Below are 20,481 nucleotides of genomic sequence, written 5' to 3'. Positions count from 1 at the left end.
GCATTTTGGGTATTTGATATATTCCAATGAATCTGCTTCTTTTATTTGGCGTCGGATGACAATTGGCAGAAAATGGTCGCAGATTAGAATTCCATGAAGATGCATGATGAGGATTGGCGGTGGCATTGCCTCTTAAAATGCACTCCTGAGTTTTGGAGCATCTGGAGGCAGAGAAAGAGAGCGCTCCGTGGCGGCGGCACCGGCTGTGGCCGTCAGCGGAAGTTCATTCGGAAACGCTTCATCTTGTCATCACACATTTTACAAATTGCACCCCATGTTCAAATTGCCTTATTAGAGAGATGCACTTCCCCAGTCGTCACCAGTCAGGAGTCAAACTAGGTTAACCCCCCCGCCCCCACCCCGTACTTTCTTCTCGTGCCGACGGGACCGAGCAAGTCATTTTCGCTCTGGCTTTTGTTCACCTTTGCCATAACAACTGTCACACCGCCGCTTCTTAAAGGCAATGGCGCCGCACCCCCACCCCTTCCACCGTAATCAACCCCCCCCTCCCCGCCCCCGTCCATTAGTGCTTTCTGCTTTTGTCGTGTGGATTTCAGGATGTTTTTAAGTGGCCTGACCGTTGCCCCCCCCCCCCCCCCCGTGGCTTGGTGCATTAAGACACAAATTGGCTGCAGCACCCCAAGGTCTGTTTTTTTTTTCCATGTCCGTTCTCTCATTTGGTCCTTTGTCGTCAGACTCACTGGAAGCTGATTAAAATTCAAAAGGATTGCAGCGGTACTTTGAGGTCCGAACACTGCCAAACTGTCACCGCGTTGATCGGCTTGCTTGATCGGCTTTGTTTCTTCCAAAAATAAAAGCTCTCGCCGATCCGCGGCTGCCAGTTCCCTCGCAATCAAAGATGCGGCAACACCGGGGTGTGACTGAAACACAGCCAGGCTCATCTGGAGAGGCGGAAGCTGGACATGTGCAAAACAACAGCGTGACTTTATGCCTATGTTGTTTATCGGGTAACATTTTGTTCCAAAGACGCCAAGTGAACATTTGGAGTTCAGCAGCGGAGTCCGGTTTCACGTAAAGAAGAGTGTCACCAACGTAGTGGGATGGCGAGCCCTGACGTCAAGCAATATTTTGATGGACAGAAATGGAAACGTTTGACAAACAATACAGCTCGTTACGCCGACTGCGGTTGTTGTAATTAGCGGCTAACCTTCGCTCTCGCTTCTCTTCGACGGGCTGCTTCCGTTTTGGCGTCATAGTGATACCCAAAGTGTTTTCATTTTGGCTAGTCTGCTATGTAATTTGGTTTTCTGTCATTAGAGGAAATCTCATTTCACAAAAGCTAGGATGTTGGAAAGGAGTACGGGGCATTCAGAGCTTTGGGGGCAGTTTTGAAAGCTTCATTACCTTACGCGAGCACATATGGTGAGTGTGAATGACCTGTCGCGATACGCAGGTCGCCGAGTCGTAGCGCTTTTTCTTGGAAGTGAGGTTTCCTCCCACATTTCAAAAAGCTGCACGGCAGTCCTTTGCGACACGACGAGTGATTGCAGCCCAAACGCATTGAGCGTTACTTGAGAGAAACATTGAAAATGGCCATTTCCGTCCCAAGTAGCGGTAAAAAAAAAAGTCCCACCGGCCGCGCTTCTGCGACGATAACAATCGGCAGATGGGAGCAGACTGCTCATCCTCCTGCTGGGAAAAATCAAGCCCCTTCATCCTCCTCTGCGCTTACTCTCTGTACAGCTCTCCTCTGCTCAAGCCGTTGTTTCCAGAGTTCCTGTTATTTTCTTTGAAAATAGACACTGGCTACACTCGGCGAGGACATGGGGGGGCCTCAACCAAGGCGCATTCCAAGTTTTTAGTCCTCCTGTGCTTTTTGTTCATTCAAGAGGTTGATTTAGTGGCAGTGGAATCAAGTCCTAACTGCTATTTTAAAACTCTGCGGGGTTGAAATTCTTTTGTGTCGCGCTATCAACCTTTGGAAAGTGCTCAAATTTGGCGTAATCACTGAAATAGCGTCCGCTTCAATTTCCTGAAAGTACTTGAATTTTAATATTGTTTTTTTTTGTAAAGAAATGGGAATCTACCATCAGCAGGGTCCTTACTTGATATTTCTTGTTTCCTCATTTCGGTTTTAAAGCTTGACTTTTGTCTCATGATTCCTAAATGTGAAGTCAACTCCAACAATGTTTCATGGATGTGAACTTCTACTCAAGTAGAGGACGTGAGGACTTTTCTCACCTCGGTTGAATAGTCCATTTCTTGTCTATACGCCGAATAGGACGCGGGGTGTAAGTATACCTTAGCTCGCGACCAAGCTGCAACCACGCAGACAAAGACGGCGGGTGACTTTGGCGTGGATGGCAAAGGACAAATCTGACGTGGGTAGTGCGCGAGTCGCGCGTGGTGCGAAAGGTTCCGGGAGGGTGTCGATCTCCTCCAGTCAGAGCGCTGCCTAATTCCACGCCGCCGTCGGTGGAAACCCCACCTACCTCCCCTCCCACCTCCTTCCCTACAATCCCCTCCTCTCTTGCTCCGCCGTCTCCGGCAGAGGAATCTCGGGCGGCGTTTCAATACAGCACTTCAGTCGGCTTAATGAGCCGGGCTCCGGACCCGGCTCTCTTTTTCTCCGCGGGGCCCGAGGCCGTACGGAGTCTGTTTCCGCAGAACTTGTGGATTTCGCACGGAGGCAAAAGAGGGGCCTCAAAAATCCCGGTACGGCCGACTATGTGAGCCAATGAAGACGGAGGAAGAGAAAGGAAGGAGGAGGAGGAGGAGAGTGGAGGGGAGGGAAAGAAGCCGGAATACAGAGAGAGACAGAAAGACAATCAGACTTCTGAGGCAGCAAATGAGACGGCGTGAGAGGTAAAAAGAAAGACAAGAAGGAGGGAAGGAGGGGGGGGGGCCCGCCAAGGAGAAAGGAGGAAGGAAAAAGTTGGGAGAAAGAAAAGAAAAAGGGGAAGAAAAGTGGGGGGGAACAACAGACAGGAAGGAAAGGGGGGGAGTGGGGGGACGTCTCGGGTGGAGGGAGGGAAAGAGCTGAGGAGAAGCACTAGATGAGGAAAACAGAGGAAGTGCATGACGGAGGTTTTTTGAAGGCGTTTTCCACGCGAGCCTCTTTGGACATGTACACAGAAGGCGGGCCGGCATGGAGCCCCCCGGGCTTTCTCCAGCCCGACGGCGTCGCCGGCCCGTGCCCCTGCCCCTGCCCGCGCCGCGCCCGCTACGGTGGACCGGGATGCCAAGCGGCATCCCGTCGGCAGCCGGACCGCTCGCATCTGGACGGCCACGGGGACGCCCGGCCTCCTCGGGGTCGGGACGTAGGGGGGGGGGCATCCGGAGGCGCTCGTCGGAGCCCTCAGAGACGGCCCGCGTTCCCGGCCCCCGGCCCTTGCGGCCGCTCGCACGACTTGGCCCGACTCGGCCCCCCCCAGGAGCGGAACCCTGCCCAGCGGAGCCGCTCGTCCCAGCTCGCCGCGAGACGCCGCCCGTCTTTCGGGGGGCAGTGCCACTGCGCGCGCCCCTTTCACCTCCGGATACCGCATCCGCTCCCTCATCTGCGGGTCGACGGTCAAGTGCACGGAGATAGCGGGACGGCGCACTATGACGTATTTGTGGACGGAGGAGAGGACACTTTGACGTGCGCCCCGCAAAACGGTCCGTTGGGTCACTGCGCGGCCAAGACAAGAGATAGCCGTCGGGAAACTGCCGTATCGGGGGAGAACTGGAACGCTTTCTTCCCCACCGAAGTCCCACAAAAGCACTCGGCCCGGGACGAAACGGAACCAAAGGAAACGGAAGTCGCCAAGTGGCACCAGGGCCACGCTTGGTTTTTGGCAAAGCAAGCGACGCAGCAGGAGTCGGTGAGGGATCAGATCCGACAAGTGGTGACGGATCTGGAGGATGTCTTGGGAGGTTTGAAGCGGATTCACGCCGAGATGAAAGAGGTAGGAGAGCCACACCAAATAGCCCGCCTCTATCCTTATATCCGTCTTCTGTTTGTAGAAATTGCCTTCCTTATTTTGTTTCACGCCAAGATGACATTGACGGCATCAATCCACATTTCTATGAGAAGATCCATTTGTTTCCATCAGGTCGTTGATCAGATCGATCAGCTCACAGCCAAAATGGACCTCGGCGAGGATCCACGCGACATGGCCGGCGGGTCAACGGGCGACATCGGCACCTCGGCTCGCCGGGGAGAACTCGCAGTTTCGCCTCCGCGGAGGCTCGAGCGGCCGAGGGCTTCCGACGAGGAGCGCGTCATCCTGAGAACAAATTCTCCATCCCCCGTTCACGTGGCATCCGTGGTCAAAACCCGCCGCTTCGCCTCGCCCGGTCACACCGAGGACCGTCGACACGCAAACGGGCATCCGCCTCTGCCGTCCGACCGCAAAGCGGACGGCCCGGAGTCCCGTTGGCAAAACCTCAATCCTCAAGTTGTCATTAGTAACGGCGCGACCGCCCGCTCGAGGACTCAAAAGCCTCCGCCGTACCCGCACGACGGATTTTGCGGCAAAGACTCGCGCCCGTCGAGCGAAGCGGCGAGGAGCCCCGCGTACGTCCGGAGAGGCCGCCAGAACGACGGCGCGGTGTGAAGAGGGGGAGAGACGGTGGCAGCGGCGGTCTGCCCCGGCGCCACGGGGGCTTGAAACACGATACCCTGCGGCAGCGAGCGGAGGTCAGCGCAATTCCGAGCGGGGGAAACAACTCGTGGTAAGTTCACACAAACGGGGCTCTTTCTTACTCTTTACAGCGGGGGCGTCTGTCTGTTTGGCACCTGGGCCTTCGGTGGGGACTTAAACCGCCTCTTAATTCAATTTTTTATATATATACACACACAAAAATAAAATCGACATACTGTAAATGCAGCGGTGCAGCCAAGAGAGACACGCCGGAAATTAAGAGAATAGACGGTTGGTATTGCATGAATCCAATTTCAGGGAGCAAGGTATTTAAATTAAGGTTGTCATTTGCAGATCGCTGCTTCCTCCACCGCTGCTTTACAGTGTTGACGTCGTCCGTGTTTACAGGAAGCTCAGTCGCAGTCGGGAACTGAATTGCGGCTCTCGCGCCTGTGACTAAAAAGGGCTTTTGATGTGTTTTTAATCTGCGTGTGTGCGCATGTGCCTAAGTGTGTGTGTGTGTGTATGCGTGTCGTTTCTGTCTGAGTGTGGGCACTCGGGAGGGCAGCATGTCTGCATTTGTTGATGTCACATGACTTTCCAGTCCCCAATGAAAAAGCTGCCTCGTTGAGAAGAAAAAAAATCCAAAAGCAGTGGGAGGAAAAGTAACAAGATAAAAATATTTCATGACTGTCCTGAAGTCGATTTTTAAGGTAGCTTCGTCCCACGTTCCAAAAACATGCACCGTGGGTTAATGCAACACTCCAAATTGTCCCTAGGTAGGACGTTGAGTGTGAATGGTGACCCTCGTGAGGAAGGGTGCATCAGAAAATGGATGGACGGATGTCTCAAACATTTATTTTGAAACAACAACTTTATTTTTAACCATTTTATCAGTTTGAACATTACATTTCTTGTCTTTGCAGCGCATTAAAAAAAATGACGTTAATTTTATTTGCATATTATTCTAATTGATAGTGAGTTTTTGAAAGAATGAACATTGAAGAATCAACGTTTTCCCACACTGTTCTTTTAAGTACGATAAATGAGTTGAATCAGTCCTTTTTTTTTTTAATTATTTCATTTTTCCTTTTCCTTCAATGCGGCATGTGAATCATTTTGCCCCATTTTCCCCAAAGTATGTGCCACTAATACAGGGTGTCTGCTTTCTTTCCATTTTCAAGTCTGGTTGCGAGTTACTCTTTTGTCCTTTAAGCCTTAAAATCCGAGGACACAAAGGCAGGTACAATTGGGAAACATGGACTTTCTTCTTCTCTTTTTTTTTTTTTTTTTTGCGGTGCATTAGTCATGCCTGAACGGGTAGCTGGCGGCAGCTCAGATGGACTTTTTGGCACGATAAGACCCCCACGGCCTATCGCCTGCAGTCATGTGCACAATGGAGGCATCGTCATATTTACAGCTCTGACTCAAGATTGCCATCATTAACCCGTCTTCGACTTTTCTTCTTCACGGCGATTACTCTTTATATCATCGAGGAAGCTCACTCAGACGGTTAAATGTCACTCCCAAACCAAAAAAAAAAAAAGACCACCTTTGCAGATGTTGCGGCTGACTCCCTGTACTTCCCTCTTGTGCAGACTATGTGCAACTGCAGTGTATTTTTCATTTTGGGCAAGCGCAGTCTGGTTTTAATCATAAAACCCCTTGGCCACCTGCCATACGGAGTGAGGCGAGCCCTCTGTATATTTGTGGCGTCCATGCAAACCCCACTGGGCCTCCTCCACCGCAATGAGGGGACATGAGCATTTAGCTCCAACGGGTTTATTCACTTTGATGAGAGTTGAATTTGTTTTTAAAGGGGGCAGATGAATACAGCATTATGTAATTGTTTTTGATGGGTGCTCTGGTTTCATTTTCAATAAACCGTCTTAACCATTTGAAAGATTGCATCTTGGAACTGGAACCCATCAAACAAAAGGGCCAGTACCTAGTCACAAATCTAGCAGGAATTGATGCCCCCGACTGCAAGATAGTGCCAAAGCGCAACATTAAAATTAGACAGTGATTCGGCACCCTCTTCTGGCACATTAGGGTGTTCAGAAAGAGCACAAAGACAGCAAATAGATGAGTTTTTCCAGTGAATGATGGGGGATAGGGTAAAAAAAAAAAATCGGCAATGTTTTGAATTCACGAGTAGGTACCTTCACATTGGGTCAATTAATCCCTCCTTGAATAAAGCTAATTTTGCCCAATAAATAAATAAATAAGTACGAAAGGGGTATTGTTCGAGGTATAAAATCCCATTTTTGTCTTTTCAACATTGAAAGTCAGAAAGTTGTACTATGTAAATTCACTGGATGAAAATAACTGTCTTCCCTTGACTTTATATCATAATTTGACTTGTTGGAAAAATATGACTATTTGGACCACATTCCAACTTTTCTAGAAAAAAAAACTTTACAAAAAAACCCTCAACTTTTTCCCCTAAAAAGAAAACAAAATTTTGGAAGACAATTTTTTTTCTCCATAGAAAAGGGACCTTTTAAATTTCTAAGGCATTTGGCGGTACACGGGGTAGTTACGCTACTATGCTAAAATGGCTACAGGATTATGAAGGAGCTTTTTAGAAAAATGTAGCCACTATAAGCGGTTCCTGCTCCGCAAAGTTTGAGAACCTCCGTGTTAGGTTATTTGAAGACTAAATTGCAGTGTCCATGTGAGTACAAAGGGTTATTTAATAGTTTACATTTGCCCCTGGGATCGTCTGGCGACAAGTCCGGGCTGCTCCCGCCTCACCAGCTGCGATAGGCCACAGCTCACCTGCCAATCGAAATAGATAAGCGCTACAGAAAAGGGATGGGTGGATAGACACTGACTAACCATATCCTCCTACTGGAAAGAGAAATTTGGTGTGGGAGGTGGACAGATGCAACGTGTCATTTCACACTTGCCGGTTGGCCAGGGACTCCAGACACCCAACGACTTAAATAGAAGCAAATATAAAGTCACATTTTTGCAATGTCTCCCCCTTTGGAGTCCTTCAGCATCTTCCAGACTCAAGTGATGCTGTTGACATTTTGAAGCTCCCAATCTCAAGGATTTAGTCACCCTGAGTGGGTTCAGTGCCATTTCGGCTTGCACGACAGATTGGGTGCCGTGTTGCTCACACATCGCGCGCTGTACATTATTATTCACGAAGGAATCCACTCACGGTGAAACCGCCAAAGTCGACATAGCCGAAGTTCTATAATGGACAACAACTTGCAAAGTAGATTTTGGACAAATAAATCGATAAATCACAGCATGTGAAAGCACCATGATGCACAAGGACACACACAAAAAAAGGCCTTCTTTTCAGCACGGGAAGGCTTTTTGGGACTCTGCCAATATTACCGGTACTTCATAAAATCCTTGAGCCGAAGTACAGCTTGAATGTACTGTACAGTCCTATTTGATGAAAAGATATTGGCTCACAAAGGTGACCAATGTTAATCCTTTCTGTTTCTCTTGCGTGGATGTCCTTCCAGCAGGAGAAGCTGTGGAGCGTGACCTCTGGGCGGGATATTTCTGAGCAGGAAACCGTTTAAGCGCGACGATTTCAGTGGCGGAGCTGCCAAATAAGTTGACGGATAAACTGCAACCAAACAAGTGGAGATGAGCTGCTTCCTGAGAGGATACGCGCCCACGAGCAGAGATAGTGACAAAAGCGTGTCATGGCACGTCTGTCTTTTGTCCTTGAAGAAATGAAAGCAGACCATGGACTGAGCGACTTCAACCGGAAAACAGAAAAATGACTTGCACGGGCGACTGCGGGAAAATATTTGCGGATTGACACCTCGTTGGTAACGCTGTCTCTGATACATTATGTAATCTTCCTTGGGCGCTGTGGTCTCGGTTATTTTTATTTTTTTAAAGCTCACTCCCCTCCAAATTCCTTTCCATGATTATCCAGGTTGAAATGGGTACACACGGTACTAATGTCAGATTGGGGTTATGGAAAATTGTCTCCCTAAACCCAAAATGTTGAGAACTCTTTTAGCATAAACAGGAAAATGACTTGGATAAATGACAGTCATTTATTGGCGATTGACAATCAGAATCCATGATCGTTTTTCTGTGCGCAACCGTCAAAGGGCATGCAAGCGCTTACCTTGAAATCAGCGCTTCTCAAACATTTTACACCAAGTTCCACCTTAAAAAAAGAAAAGAAAAACACTGATCTCCACGTATCAACATTAAAGTGCACGCACAGCTACTCTGCCTTTAAAACTGTACTTAAATAATGATCCAGTTAAAATATATTGCACACAAAATATATTTTCAAAAGTATCCAAGTAAATGTTAAAATATACAGTATACATCTTAAAAATTAAAACAAAATGTATTGAACTTAAAAGTTAAATACGGCTGGCAGTGCTTTGTTCACGTCTCACTAGAGGGAGCCTGCGTACCACACTTTGATAATCGTTGCATGAAAATTATGACGTGTATAGGGGAAGAACAACGGGTTTTTTTATGACATGATTAATTGATTGCACTTAACAGCAAACAGTCGGTGGCAGCTCATGTGAATGTATATGCGTCGAGTTAAAGCTACTTTTAAAAACAATTAAGCGGTTCATATAATGGAGGATTGGACGGATCTTTTTTTTTTTTCTGTGTGCCAGATGAGATACGAGTGAGTGCGGTTAGCGTGAATTCGTTTGTGTGTGGGTGTGTGTGTGTTTCTCAAATAAATCATTCCGACACCTCAATTATCCGGTGGACGAGATAATGCAGCTCCGAATGTCCTACATTTTAACTTTGAAATAAAAAGAAGTGACTCTACCATTTCAGCGTCCTTGTCAAGATTGATGGGAGATGAATTCCCCTCCCGAAAAAGACAAGTGGGAATAGGGAACACTGTCGATCGGGAGGTGGCACTGCACGAACTCGTTTTGTCCGGACAATTTCTTTTCCGTTTGGTCCAGGCTAGTTTGGCCGGGATCTGCGTGTGTGTTTGTTTAAATCTTGTGTGAGAATTTCACCCGGCTGTTCTCACGAGCCTCCTGCTGCTGTCAGAGCTCACCGCTGCCTCGGCCGGACGACAAGCACAAGCGCCTCTGAGCCAACTGCTTGATTTACCGATAGCAAGTGTGTCAGGGTAAAATGTTAATCAAGCAGTCTCCTCCCGAGTTGGGGGCGTTACCACTTGTGCTGAACTTAGTCACAAAAAAAAAATAAAACTACTTACATCACTACACAGTTCTTCAGGGGAGTGAATTTTGGTGGTGACAGCATTTTTACATCCACACTTGTAGAAGTACACATGTTCAAGTGACCTTTTAAAAGAAACAATGCGGCAGTAAAGTACTGCAATGTTCTGCTGTTGTGATCTTGGTGATCCATCCAAAATCATTCGGCACCCAACATAAGCAATATACTTGTAAAATGATTTTCTTGGCTCAAAATACACGTGATATTAGTCTGTAGCCAGCAAAGGGAACAAAACTAGCTGCTGGTTACAACGTCTGCATTCCGGCTTACTGCTTTTTCTTTTGAATTATTGTATTGGTAACTTGAGAGCGAAGCCGCTTTCCAGGACCAATGTTGCTCCTTCATGTTCTTTTGCTTTGTAATCAGTCTGCAATAGCTTCCATCTTTGTCTCAAACGATTTCCTTGACAGTCTTTGATAGGGCCCGTGTAACCTTCAAAGGCACACCGTATGCTTCGGCGCCGATGGTTGTCGTCAAGGCTTTTCAATCACGTTGGAACGAGGAATGCATTTTTGGCGTTTTGTAAATACCGCAGGCTGTGCCGAAAGACTCTCAAGGACGGTGTAGTCAGTTTCCCGAATATTGTTGCTGCTTATTGTCAAGAGGTGGAAAACGGACTGACACTCCGAAGCTGTAACTGTAGAAGAACTGTTTGAGCTCCTTTACTTCAGCGGGAATCATTCTTTATGGCATCACCATCGCACGGATTCTCGTCTGAATACAGAACGCATTTTTGAAGATAATTGCTGAAGACGTGCTAAGACAGAGAACTGTGCAATGCTCAATGTTGGAGATACAAAAAAAAAGATGAATCATTTCAGTTTTTTAGAAAAAAGGGCCACAGTTGCAGATGCCATTTTGGAAGCACCTGGTGCTCACCTACATATGTAATGGCTTTAAAAAGTCTGTCTCAGTAAGTTTAGTTGTGTGCTGTGGGCTAAAAAAATAAATAAAATCAACTTTAGTGTCGTCATAAAGTATTTGCACTTTTTTTTTTACATCCCACCGTTGCACATTGTTGTTTCAACCTTTCTATAGTCATACTACAAATACTAAAGCAACAGTATCTTGGTACAGTTAAGATGACAAAATGCAAACGTCTCAGTCAGGCCTTCTTCTTTTGGGTGTTCCTGAGTGGTTTGCAGGTACCAGACGCAGTGCAACGAGTAAATCCTCAGAAGCATCCCTCTGTGAATACCACCCAAGTCACCATACCACTCAGCTCGAAAGCGAAACTATTCACCAGAGGTCCCCACTCAAGAGTTGGAGTGGAGCGTTCCAGGACGTCTGCACCGAGGCTGCTCTTAATCTCGAGCGGATGACAGAAGTGCAGAGGAATTTCTCTACTCTCTGCCTGAACGGCCCCGCAACGATTCTTTCCTGCATCCCTGTCAGTTCTTACGTGGCCCTGGCTTTTTTTTTTTGATGGAATATGACCCCCGACACCATACCGAAGGCTGGCCAAAGGAATGTCTCCAAACACCAATCTGGAAACTGTCTACGCTGGTAGCAGCTTTCGGAGCTTTGTGCGATTTAGCCTGGTTAACACTCACAACATTTTCTGTAGAACTTTGTAAACACATTTTCACAGAAAAAATCTAATCAAATCATCAATTTGCGCTGCTATGTAGTGCCCTAGAATTCCGGCATGTTAGTGGACTTTGGTGTGAAAGGGGGTGCAAAAAGTCCATGTTTTGACAGTCGGCAGAAGATTGCAACCTTCGGAGCCCACTTTTACAGTCTGAGTTGGACAACGGTATTTCTTAAATTGTAAACCCAGCTGAGGTGTGGTTTACAACCAGATGGTGGACGGTGCCCACCTGTGTGCTGTATTCTATTGGTACAAGCCAAAGTTGTCCTTGCCAGCCTGAGTGTTTTCGCAACCCTGCGCTCGCTTGAGGCTGGACCATAGTCTGATTCCAGATGTTGGTGCGAACCTCTGCAGCTGAACAAACAGTGACGAGTCTTCTCTATAGCATGACATGTTTAAAATGACACAGGGGGCTAAAAAGATGTCGGCCAGCTGAGTAAATGATATGTTTATAGTCTTTTAAATTATGTTTTGCCATTCACAGTCTGTGTATCCATTGCGTCACCATTGTTGAGTGACGTCATATGAAACGTGTTGGTGAACTCTTGAGTAATTTTTGTTGTTGTTTTTCTGTCTTCTAGTGCATTTAAGTGCACTTTTTTTGGGAGCAGAAATCGGAAAATGTCCGACTTCCTATCTTTGTCGAATGCAGCATAACAATTGGCCTATCGCGGCTTCAGCCGGAGGGCAGCCATATTACGTTGCCAAAGTTACTGACAACTTCTCTTCGGTTTTCGCTGCAAACGCTGTTATCGGTGTATATTTTACACTGAGATGCTTTAATGAAAATGGCATATGAGAGCCTCTCAAAGTATAAACTTAACTGTTTAAGTCGACTAATCAAAGTTTATGATCTCTGTATCCAGGGGCGGTTCTGGATCAATTTCACTGAGGGGGCCGGGCTGGGGCCAGGGGTTTTGATGGAGGGGCACATTCAACCCAGGGCTAAAAAGACAGATTCAAAATCTTATTTGACTTTTTATTTCTTCAGACTTTGAAATTGTAGTCATAACATTACAGTGATGAGAAAAAAACAGTATTAGGAGGGCTAAAATGTCTGCAAGCGTAACAATACATCTGTTGAGAATATTCAAGCCAGGGAATATGGTACCAGCCTGCCGGGGACAAAAATTGCAAATACACTGAAGCTAGATGTTTTACATGCATATAATTATCCAAATTTTAAAAGGCAATGTCTTATATATTGATCCTGTTAAATAAAAATTAAAATAAAAAGGGAGACTAAAAAAGTTACACACACACACGCGCACACACACACACACACACACACGCGCGCGCACACACACACACACGCGCTCGCACACACACACACACACACAGACACTCACACACACGCGCGCGCGCACACGCACACACACGCAAATAGCACTCGTGTCGTGGTAATTTCCTTCTCTGCGGACTGCTTCTCATTTTCCCGCTCATTTTTAAATGGCGCAGCGCACTAAAGGGTCCGACTAGAATGTTAAATCACGCACTTTGGTTCCACCTTTCGCGTCGGCGACTCGGCACGACTGCGTAATCTGCGCTCGGAGGGGGGGCCACAGGGGGGGCCAGAATCGGTGCTACAGGGGCACTGGCCCCCGTTGGCCCCCCCCCCCAGAACCGCCACTGTCTGTATCGTGAATCGTGATGAACAGAGGTTTGGTAAGTGTGCTTACAGAGTGGCAACGTAAGGTGGCTGCCCATTCAGACATGTCAGTGGTATTTGCTAGTTCTTAGCTCAACAAGCATCTAAGTGGACAGCCGACACAGCTGGAGACATTTCAATCTATTTGTGCGGTCCAGAACATTGAGAAGAACTGGATTGCAGTTGGACCGACTTTCCAGACATTTTGAATAACACAGACAATCTACTCTGGCAAGGAAGCATCTTGGCAGCGTTGAATTTAAACCATTGCGGTTGGGATTTTTGCTTGCTGCAGCTCTGCCACTGTGGGCTGTAAATAACGCGCAATAACACCTGTGCCTGAACAGCACAGACATTATTAGAAACCTTCATGTTTGCTTGCCCCCGGCTTTTGCTTGTTATTTCTACCAAAACACTGTCAAGAAAGAAAGAAGAAGCCTTCGCATGATGACTCACTCTGACACGGGTTTGTTGCGTTAATGGCAACTAAAACCATGTTACAATGAAGGTCGTCTTTGCCGGTGGCCTTTTTTCCTTTTCAACTGTGCTCTGGCAGAAGGGTGAGGGAGAAGGCATCCATTCATGCGGCTTTCACGGAGGCATGTCAGCAAACATGCCGCCACTGTCTGCCTGCCAAGTGTCTCTCAATCCGCAGCTGCCGTGCACAAGCACCAAAGCAAAAAAAAATACCTGGAAAGCCCTGAGACACTTGACTTCCTTAAGTAGTCCCAAGTGAGAAGAAAATGTCAGTATCTCTGTTTACAGATGCTGTCGTTCACGAATGGATATTAGGAAGTGAGAGCCCATTTGAACTCCTTTGTCAACCAAAACAGCAGCACATTTAACGACTGTGTTCGTAGATTTGTGACATATGGCCACTACACGCACACGCATATATATATTTGCAATTTGCATTCAATGAGACTCTGACATGATTGCTGCACAATGTTACGTACATCCACGTGTGCCTGAGTGTTGTGGGGTGCCACCGTGGTACAATGACCTCACTTCATGGATGCTATTGTTATCTCCTGAACTCAGTTGCTAACTGAAACATCTGAGAGAAAAAAAACGTCTCGCTCCTTCATACAGTTTTTATTGTATCAAATCTGCCATACAATAACACAAACCAGCATGTTCAAGCATTGTTAGCAATTTTTCACAACTTTAAGGGATATTGCACATCCTCCCTTCATGTTCCTCCTCCACAAACAGTTCATGGAGGTCTGTAAATTCTACCAGGCTTCCAAACTCAGTAAATGACTCACAGAATTTTGGAGGAGTATTAGGGCCACCCTGAATATTTTTTTTTAACTAAATTGAATATAGAGAATAAAGTCCTACATTTTCAACATAAGTCAAAGCAGTATTTTTTTTATCGTGTTTTCTTTTCAGTGTGGCCCTTAATGGTCTTCATACAAACTAGTAGTGGCATGTTGGATTCATGTTCCAAAGGATTTTTGACTTTTTTAAAAATCCCCCAATCCATCAAATCGGCAGCAGAAAACAGTTCCTTGTTGGGGTTGAATGACCTCTGATTTTGTCGTCAACGCTAAGTCGACATCGATTCATCGATGACTTAATTTATACATTTTTTTGGCAACCCCATCGGAAACATCCGCTGCCCACCCACCCCTCCTCGCTTCGCTCACCCGCTCACATTCAGACACTCGCTCATCCAATCTCATTCAGACATCTTCACTACTCGCCAGGGAGCCGGAACACACAAAACTCCAACTCTGATACACGCAACACAACTGCAGGGGCGCTTGCCACTTAAAAAGACTGCACTATCATTTTTGAAAGAAAAAAAAAATCACAAGGAGGAGGGAATGTTTTGCATTCCTGGATTTTAACCCTTTCAGGGACAGCGGTTACTACAGTGGACAGCTTATTGCGTTATCAGGTTACAGGGTGCATGAAAGGCTTCATGATTCATTTTCACAATAAAGACGTTTTCCTGCCTGTCCTTGTTTCATCGAGAAATGGAGCGGAGGCTACAGGATATTGTCTCTTTCACTGTTAAAGGAGGGAATTTGTTGAATTTGCTCATTGACGGCTGACGTGAGGGTTAAGGATGTTCAAGCATTTGCAGGTGCGCGTACATAGCACCTAATATTTCAGGATAGACTTGCATATTTTGCAAGTGGCCGTGCCACAAGTCTCTTTTTTTTTTTAAGTAGCCGCCACCCTTGAAGCACTGCTACAAATTTGTTGCGCAGACCCGCCACCTTTTGCTTTTCAGTGAGGTGTCCGTTTGGTTCGTGCCAAAATATGTGATTGGCGATGAATCGACTTCAAGCGCAAGTCGCCGTTGCTGAGTGGTAAAAAGTCATCTCGTGGACTAATCGACAAATTGATGGAACCACGAGTCCCTTGCACAATTTACTTCTACTGAGCATCACATACACACACACACACACACAAAAATGATATGATTATCCCTTGACAGAAAGAAATAACACAGCACCACAGAAAACATAATTCAAGCAATAAAGTTAAAAAAAACCAATTATATAGGACCATGACATGTTAATTACAAAGGAACTTTATCAAATGTAACCTCTTGAGCTGGAATGACCCAAAGTACAAGATTTTTAAAAAAAAAATCATATCTGAAGAGTATGTGTTGAAATTGAAAGAATCTTCACCCCCTGAAAATGAGAATAAAATATCAGTCACATGCACCAGCATTCATGTTGGACATGAGTGAATCGCCTTCCGGCACCTTGTTACTTGGCAGTTGCGTGTCTGAACGTAAACCCCCGTGTACACGATGTCGCATCGAACGACGTTGTTGGTGAAGTCCGACTCCAGTACATGGAAGTCGGGATTAACGGTGACCTGAGAGCGTTGTTGAGAATTACTTTACAAGAGCATCTCATTGAAGTGAGGTCATGTTGTCCTTTTTTTCCTGATCAATTTTATTTTTAATATTTTTTTTTTTTACCTTCAAGATGTAATTTCCCGGTGTGACGTCAGTGATGTCGATCCACTGGCAGTCGATGTTGGCGGCGTAGAGGTCGTGACAGCCCGGGCTCAGTCCCTAAAAAGAAAATGTTTGATCACAAAGCAGCAGACGACAAACCGTCTTACTGTAAAAGCCGCATGAGACTTTGTGAGATTTACTGAAGCCTCACGAGATCTGCTGTGAGTCTCCAAAGTCCCTCGAGACTTTCGAGTCCTTTCGAAAGTCCTGTAAAATATGCTTCTTCAGTCACACAAAAAGTCAGTGGGTTAACTGCTGTCGCGGACGGGGTCACGTGAGAGTTTGAGTCTTGAGTGAGATTTTCCCAAGTCTTGAATGACCGATATTATAAAAATCAGAACTCAAGCAAAGATTTCGGCAAACCGATGCCTCTTGAGTCCCAGAAAACTTGTTTGACTTGTTTGTAAAGGGACCTGGCTCCCAGTCACACACAAAATAACCACGGCCTTCACCAACATTTTTGGCACATATCTTCTTTTTAAGTTTGTACGACAGCCGGGAACACTTTTGGCCCGTCAAGAGGTGGCTTCACCTGCGTGTGAGCCGTGCAGGCGTAGCGCCGTCGGACCCCCGCGTCGCAGGCCGTGTCCTCCAGGCAAAAGCTGGCCTTGTGTCCTTCGGCCACTCTGTGGCCGGTGACGGCGTCCAGGAGGTCATAGTTGCTGAAGGCCTCCATGCTGTGGTAGTGTCTGTTGAAAAATCAAAAACATGCTGTTGTGGGTTTTTTATCCTTTTTTTTTTTTTTAGTACACACCTCCAGTGTACAATATGCAAGGCCATTCTCTCTCTCTCTCTCTCTCTCTCTCTCTCTCTATATATATATATATATATATATATATATAAAATAGAATTCCTATTGAATTTGAGCTAAAAATATATAATTTTTTAATACAATATATACAATACATTAAATATATCAAATAAACATGTTTTAACCTTTTTATTGAAACATTTATTAAAAATATTACGCTCCAAAAATGACTAAAGATGTTCAAAACAATGTATTCTGTATATTCTGAAAATGTCCAAGTATTTTAAAAGAAAAAGTGTATTGTGTTTCTTTTCTTGGGTGGGTGGAGGGATGGATGGGAGGACGGTTCCTTGGAAGGCAGCGACTTACTGGTGACAGCTGTGCCAGTCCCACTGATGCCTGGGCTTCAACGGAAGGAAGTCGGCTGTGCCCCGGTTCTTCACCTTTTGTGGAAAACGTAGGAGCACCCGAAAGTCGATGTCGCTCACTGACGGTCCGTGGGCCGAACTGGGCACAACATTTACACTTCACTCACTGACCGAGTGCGTGCGTGAGTGTGTGTGTGTGTGTCTACCTGGCCAAGCAGTCCTCCTCCGCCGCACAGCGCAATGCAAACATCTGCATGCGCTGGACGTAAGCGCCTGCTTGGATGGCGTACGGGTCTGGCACCAGATCAGGAAGCCCTGGGAGAACAGAGTACAAGATCAATATGTCAGGGGACTTCATCGGGGAGGGTGGAAGGGCAATCACCGGACCGGAACCAAATAGAGCATGTATTTCACCAACTGAAAAAGAGACCGAAGGGACCAGGCGCTAGCCTTGCAGCCCCACCTCCTGGCCCGACTCCAGAAGGGGACCTCGGTGACCGGCACATGGGCAAAGTAAAATACATTCCAATATTTGTACATCAGAGGGATCTTTTGTCTCGCCTCTTACTTTGGACCTGTTTGCCACGGGCGACCCTGCTGAGGCAGAAAGCCTCCGGAAATTTAGCTCCAAGGAGCATTTTCATAGGACAGCAAGTGGTGATTTATCTTGGGTCTAAATATTCGGCTTTTACACGCCACGCTGCCAAATGACAAAATAGCACTCAAAAGTCAACTACCGTTTTGGAAGTATCTCGTCCCGTATCCCGCGTCCGGGGGTCGTCGCCCGCGGGCCCCCGCTCGTCCTCCGGAGGGGTACATGTTGTACAACACCGAATTGCCGTGGGGCTGAAGCGAGTCGTCGTTAAACACGCCCTCCGCCTCGTCGGAAGCGTTCTCCTCCAGCGAGTGGTACGGCGCCGGGGGGCCCGAGTCTCCCGCCGAGTAGCCGAAGGAAGAGCGCGCGTCGGGGAGCGCGCCGAACGGTATTCCTTCACGGCCGCGCGGGAGAGAAGACTCCACGGGGATATCGTCGTCCCACCCGAGGGCATACCGAGTGAAGTCCACCGGGGCGCCGCGGCGTCGTCCAGTGCGCGCCTGACGCGCTCCGGGTGGGATCATCGCTCCGCCCGTCGCTCGGTCCCGGCGGCTGACGTAAACGTGCGCTGGGGACTCGAACTCGGAGCCGGTGCTCATGAGGCTGTGGATCTGGCCGTTGTTTTCCCACTGGATGCGGTGGCGCCAAGGGCCGACGTGCGCCGGCACGGGGTGCTGCTCTTGTCCGCCGATGACTTGGAATAGTCCGTGGGAAAGATAGAAGAAGACGAGAGACGCAATCGCCATGGCAACCAAACTACACGCCTAAAAAAAAAAAGGAAAAAAAACTCGTGTACGTGAACAATTTAAGAGATTCCACGTGTGTGAACGCCTTGCGTCCCCTCGCAGGTCCACTTCTGTCAGAACTCAAGTGGGCTGTACCCACGTTACTCCCCCCCACTCCTCTTTTTTTTTTTCTTTAAGTCATTTACAGAATTCAGCCCACTGAGCGACTATGGTCAAACCTTCTACATTAACCCTTCACTCGCGAGACAATTTGCTGAGTAAACTTTTACGTACGGGTGTTAAATTAACTGGTCGGGGGTGGTCGTGGTGGTGTGTGTCTGTGTGCGTGGGTGATTTCTACACACTACTTTGTCTCGACCACGAGAAGTCGACACTATGAACAAATATATCAATAGGGGTGGGGGGGGGGGTGGCGCTGAGAACAAATCCATGGGTTAATCAATCATATCATATATCAAAGAAAGTAATCCCCCTAGCGGCTGTTTTGATGCCGTGACACCACGTATATGAGAAAGTATTTCAAAATGATTTTTTTCAAGCAAATTCTGAAGGAATGCATGTACTTTTTTTGTACAATAAAATATCAAATGTTAAAAAAAACAAAGGTAAGAAAGACTACAAAATGTTGAAAGAGTAAATAACATATTTCCAATCACAGTTACATGACGATTTCTGAAATTGAAAACCACATTCATTTAAAATTTTGTATAACAGCTCTATTTAAACAGCTTTAAATTACCAAACGCCATGATTTAGTTTTAAGAATTAACAACGTGATTTAAAAAAATAGAAGTATATTTTTAAATGTAAGCGTGAAATTTTAGACTTGATGTAATTATAAATTAATAATGTACTGTAATACAATTTTTAATTTTCTATTTTTTTTCCGGACACAAAAATATTAAAATCTGTTTTAAAAAAAAAGTATTACAATATATCTACCACATGAGGGCAGTGTTGCCAAAATGTTCAACTAATGATCATCCACTTCCCAGGGACACCTTGGGAATGCCGTGTCTCACATAAGTAAATAAACGACACTCATCCGTTTGAAACTGAAATATTTTGTCTTTGTAGTGTGTTCAATCGTATGTAGGTTGAAGAGCATTTGCAAATCGTTGTATTCTGTTTTTTTGTTTACTTTTTATGCAACCTGCCGCAGCTTCATTGAAATTGGGCTATGTTACTCGAAATTAATGTGACTTAAAACACGCACACACACACACAGCCAAAGTAAACTAAAACAATGACTTTACACGTTGTGTATTTGCAATACAACAACCACCACACAAAGTAGGATCTATGTTGCAGTGCTTTATGCCGTCAAACAATGGAGTGAACAAAAGTATGAGCCTTAATGGAGACTTCTTTCTTCTTACTTTTTTTCTTTTCTGATTGATATAAAAATGATTTATTAGATAAAAACACATAACGGGGCAGGACTAGATACGTTTTTTACTTCTTCCTACTCCCTTGAACATAACTGTGTTGAATGAAGACTGATTTCTTTCTTTTTACTATTTTTATCTACCTTATTTTCTGTCAAATTATTACTGTATATGTTTTATGTTCAATAAACAACAAGAACAACAACAAAATGGTGCAGTAAAATATGGAAACAGACAATACAAGAGAACACACCTCTTATTGGAACGACTAATATTAGTGCTGTAGTGATAAGCTTAGAGAGTTGAGATGAATAATGTCTGTCTGTAAGTCTTCCATTGCCTCTGGGTGGCCAAGATGGGCGCAACAGAACAATAGCCATTCCATTGATGCAGTGTGAGTAAAACTATTTCCTTCTTTCTAATTGTATAATTACTGTATGTTAAGTACAATCTTATGCAGAGGTGTTATTCCTCATTAAAATACACATGACGTTTTTCTTTTAATATGGAACAGATCAATTTTTCTCCATAGTTTCCTATGAGGAAAAAAAAACGGGTTGCGAAATATTAACCGAGACCATCATAGCAAGTCAGGACGTGAA

General features: G+C 46.0%; 2 protein-coding genes across 3 annotated transcripts; one reads left to right on the top strand and one right to left on the bottom strand.

Annotated features, from left to right (window-relative positions):
• The first annotated feature begins 3,005 nt into the window (after positions 1–3,005).
• Positions 3,006–9,377, top strand: LOC147195310 (uncharacterized). The gene is made up of 3 exons (XM_086128970.1): positions 3,006–3,908; positions 4,056–4,677; positions 8,075–9,377. The coding sequence occupies exons 1-2, from the start codon at positions 3,018–3,020 to the stop codon at positions 4,557–4,559; spliced, it is 1,395 nt and encodes a 464-aa protein (XP_085985096.1). The 5' UTR covers positions 3,006–3,017; the 3' UTR covers positions 4,560–4,677; positions 8,075–9,377.
• A 4,745-nt stretch (positions 9,378–14,122) lies between these two features.
• On the bottom strand, positions 14,123–18,575 carry LOC147195309 (protein-lysine 6-oxidase-like). 2 transcript variants are annotated; one of them, XM_086129942.1, is made up of 7 exons: positions 17,888–18,575; positions 17,357–17,465; positions 17,152–17,289; positions 16,564–16,720; positions 15,993–16,088; positions 15,771–15,886; positions 14,123–15,696 (listed from the first exon to the last, which is right to left on the bottom strand). In XM_086129942.1, the coding sequence occupies exons 1-7, from the start codon at positions 18,489–18,491 to the stop codon at positions 15,690–15,692; spliced, it is 1,227 nt and encodes a 408-aa protein (XP_085986068.1). In that variant the 5' UTR covers positions 18,492–18,575; the 3' UTR covers positions 14,123–15,689. The 2 variants fall into 2 exon arrangements, with proteins under 2 accessions (XP_085986068.1, XP_085986067.1); XM_086129941.1 differs by having other exon boundaries at positions 14,123–15,886.
• Positions 18,576–20,481: the final 1,906 nt, after the last annotated feature.

This window comes from Hippocampus guttulatus, chromosome 14 (genome assembly GCF_054856545.1).
Source record: "Hippocampus guttulatus isolate MCC_2025c chromosome 14, RoL_Hgut_1.0, whole genome shotgun sequence".
In the NCBI taxonomy this organism is placed as follows: domain Eukaryota; kingdom Metazoa; phylum Chordata; class Actinopteri; order Syngnathiformes; family Syngnathidae; genus Hippocampus; species Hippocampus guttulatus.
The sequence above is the reverse complement of the archived record's forward strand: the minus strand, read 5'-3'. Positions and strand labels throughout refer to the sequence as shown.

What these genes read in the sequence shown, in the direction of transcription:
- LOC147195309 (XM_086129941.1), bottom strand. Translation starts at nt 18,491, where the DNA reads ATGGCGATTGCGTCTCTCGTCTTCTTCTATCTTTCCCACGGACTATTC. An exon ending in GAGGAGGACTGCTTGGCCAG is followed by an intron (nt 17,290 to 17,356) that starts GTAGACACACAC and finishes TGTTGTGCCCAG; the next exon opens with TTCGGCCCACGGACCGTCAG. An exon ending in GACTGGCACAGCTGTCACCA is followed by an intron (nt 16,721 to 17,151) that starts GTAAGTCGCTGC and finishes ATTTTTCAACAG; the next exon opens with ACACTACCACAGCATGGAGG.
- LOC147195310 (XM_086128970.1), top strand. Translation starts at nt 3,018, where the DNA reads ATGAGGAAAACAGAGGAAGTGCATGACGGAGGTTTTTTGAAGGCGTTT. An exon ending in TTCACGCCGAGATGAAAGAG is followed by an intron (nt 3,909 to 4,055) that starts GTAGGAGAGCCA and finishes TGTTTCCATCAG; the next exon opens with GTCGTTGATCAGATCGATCA.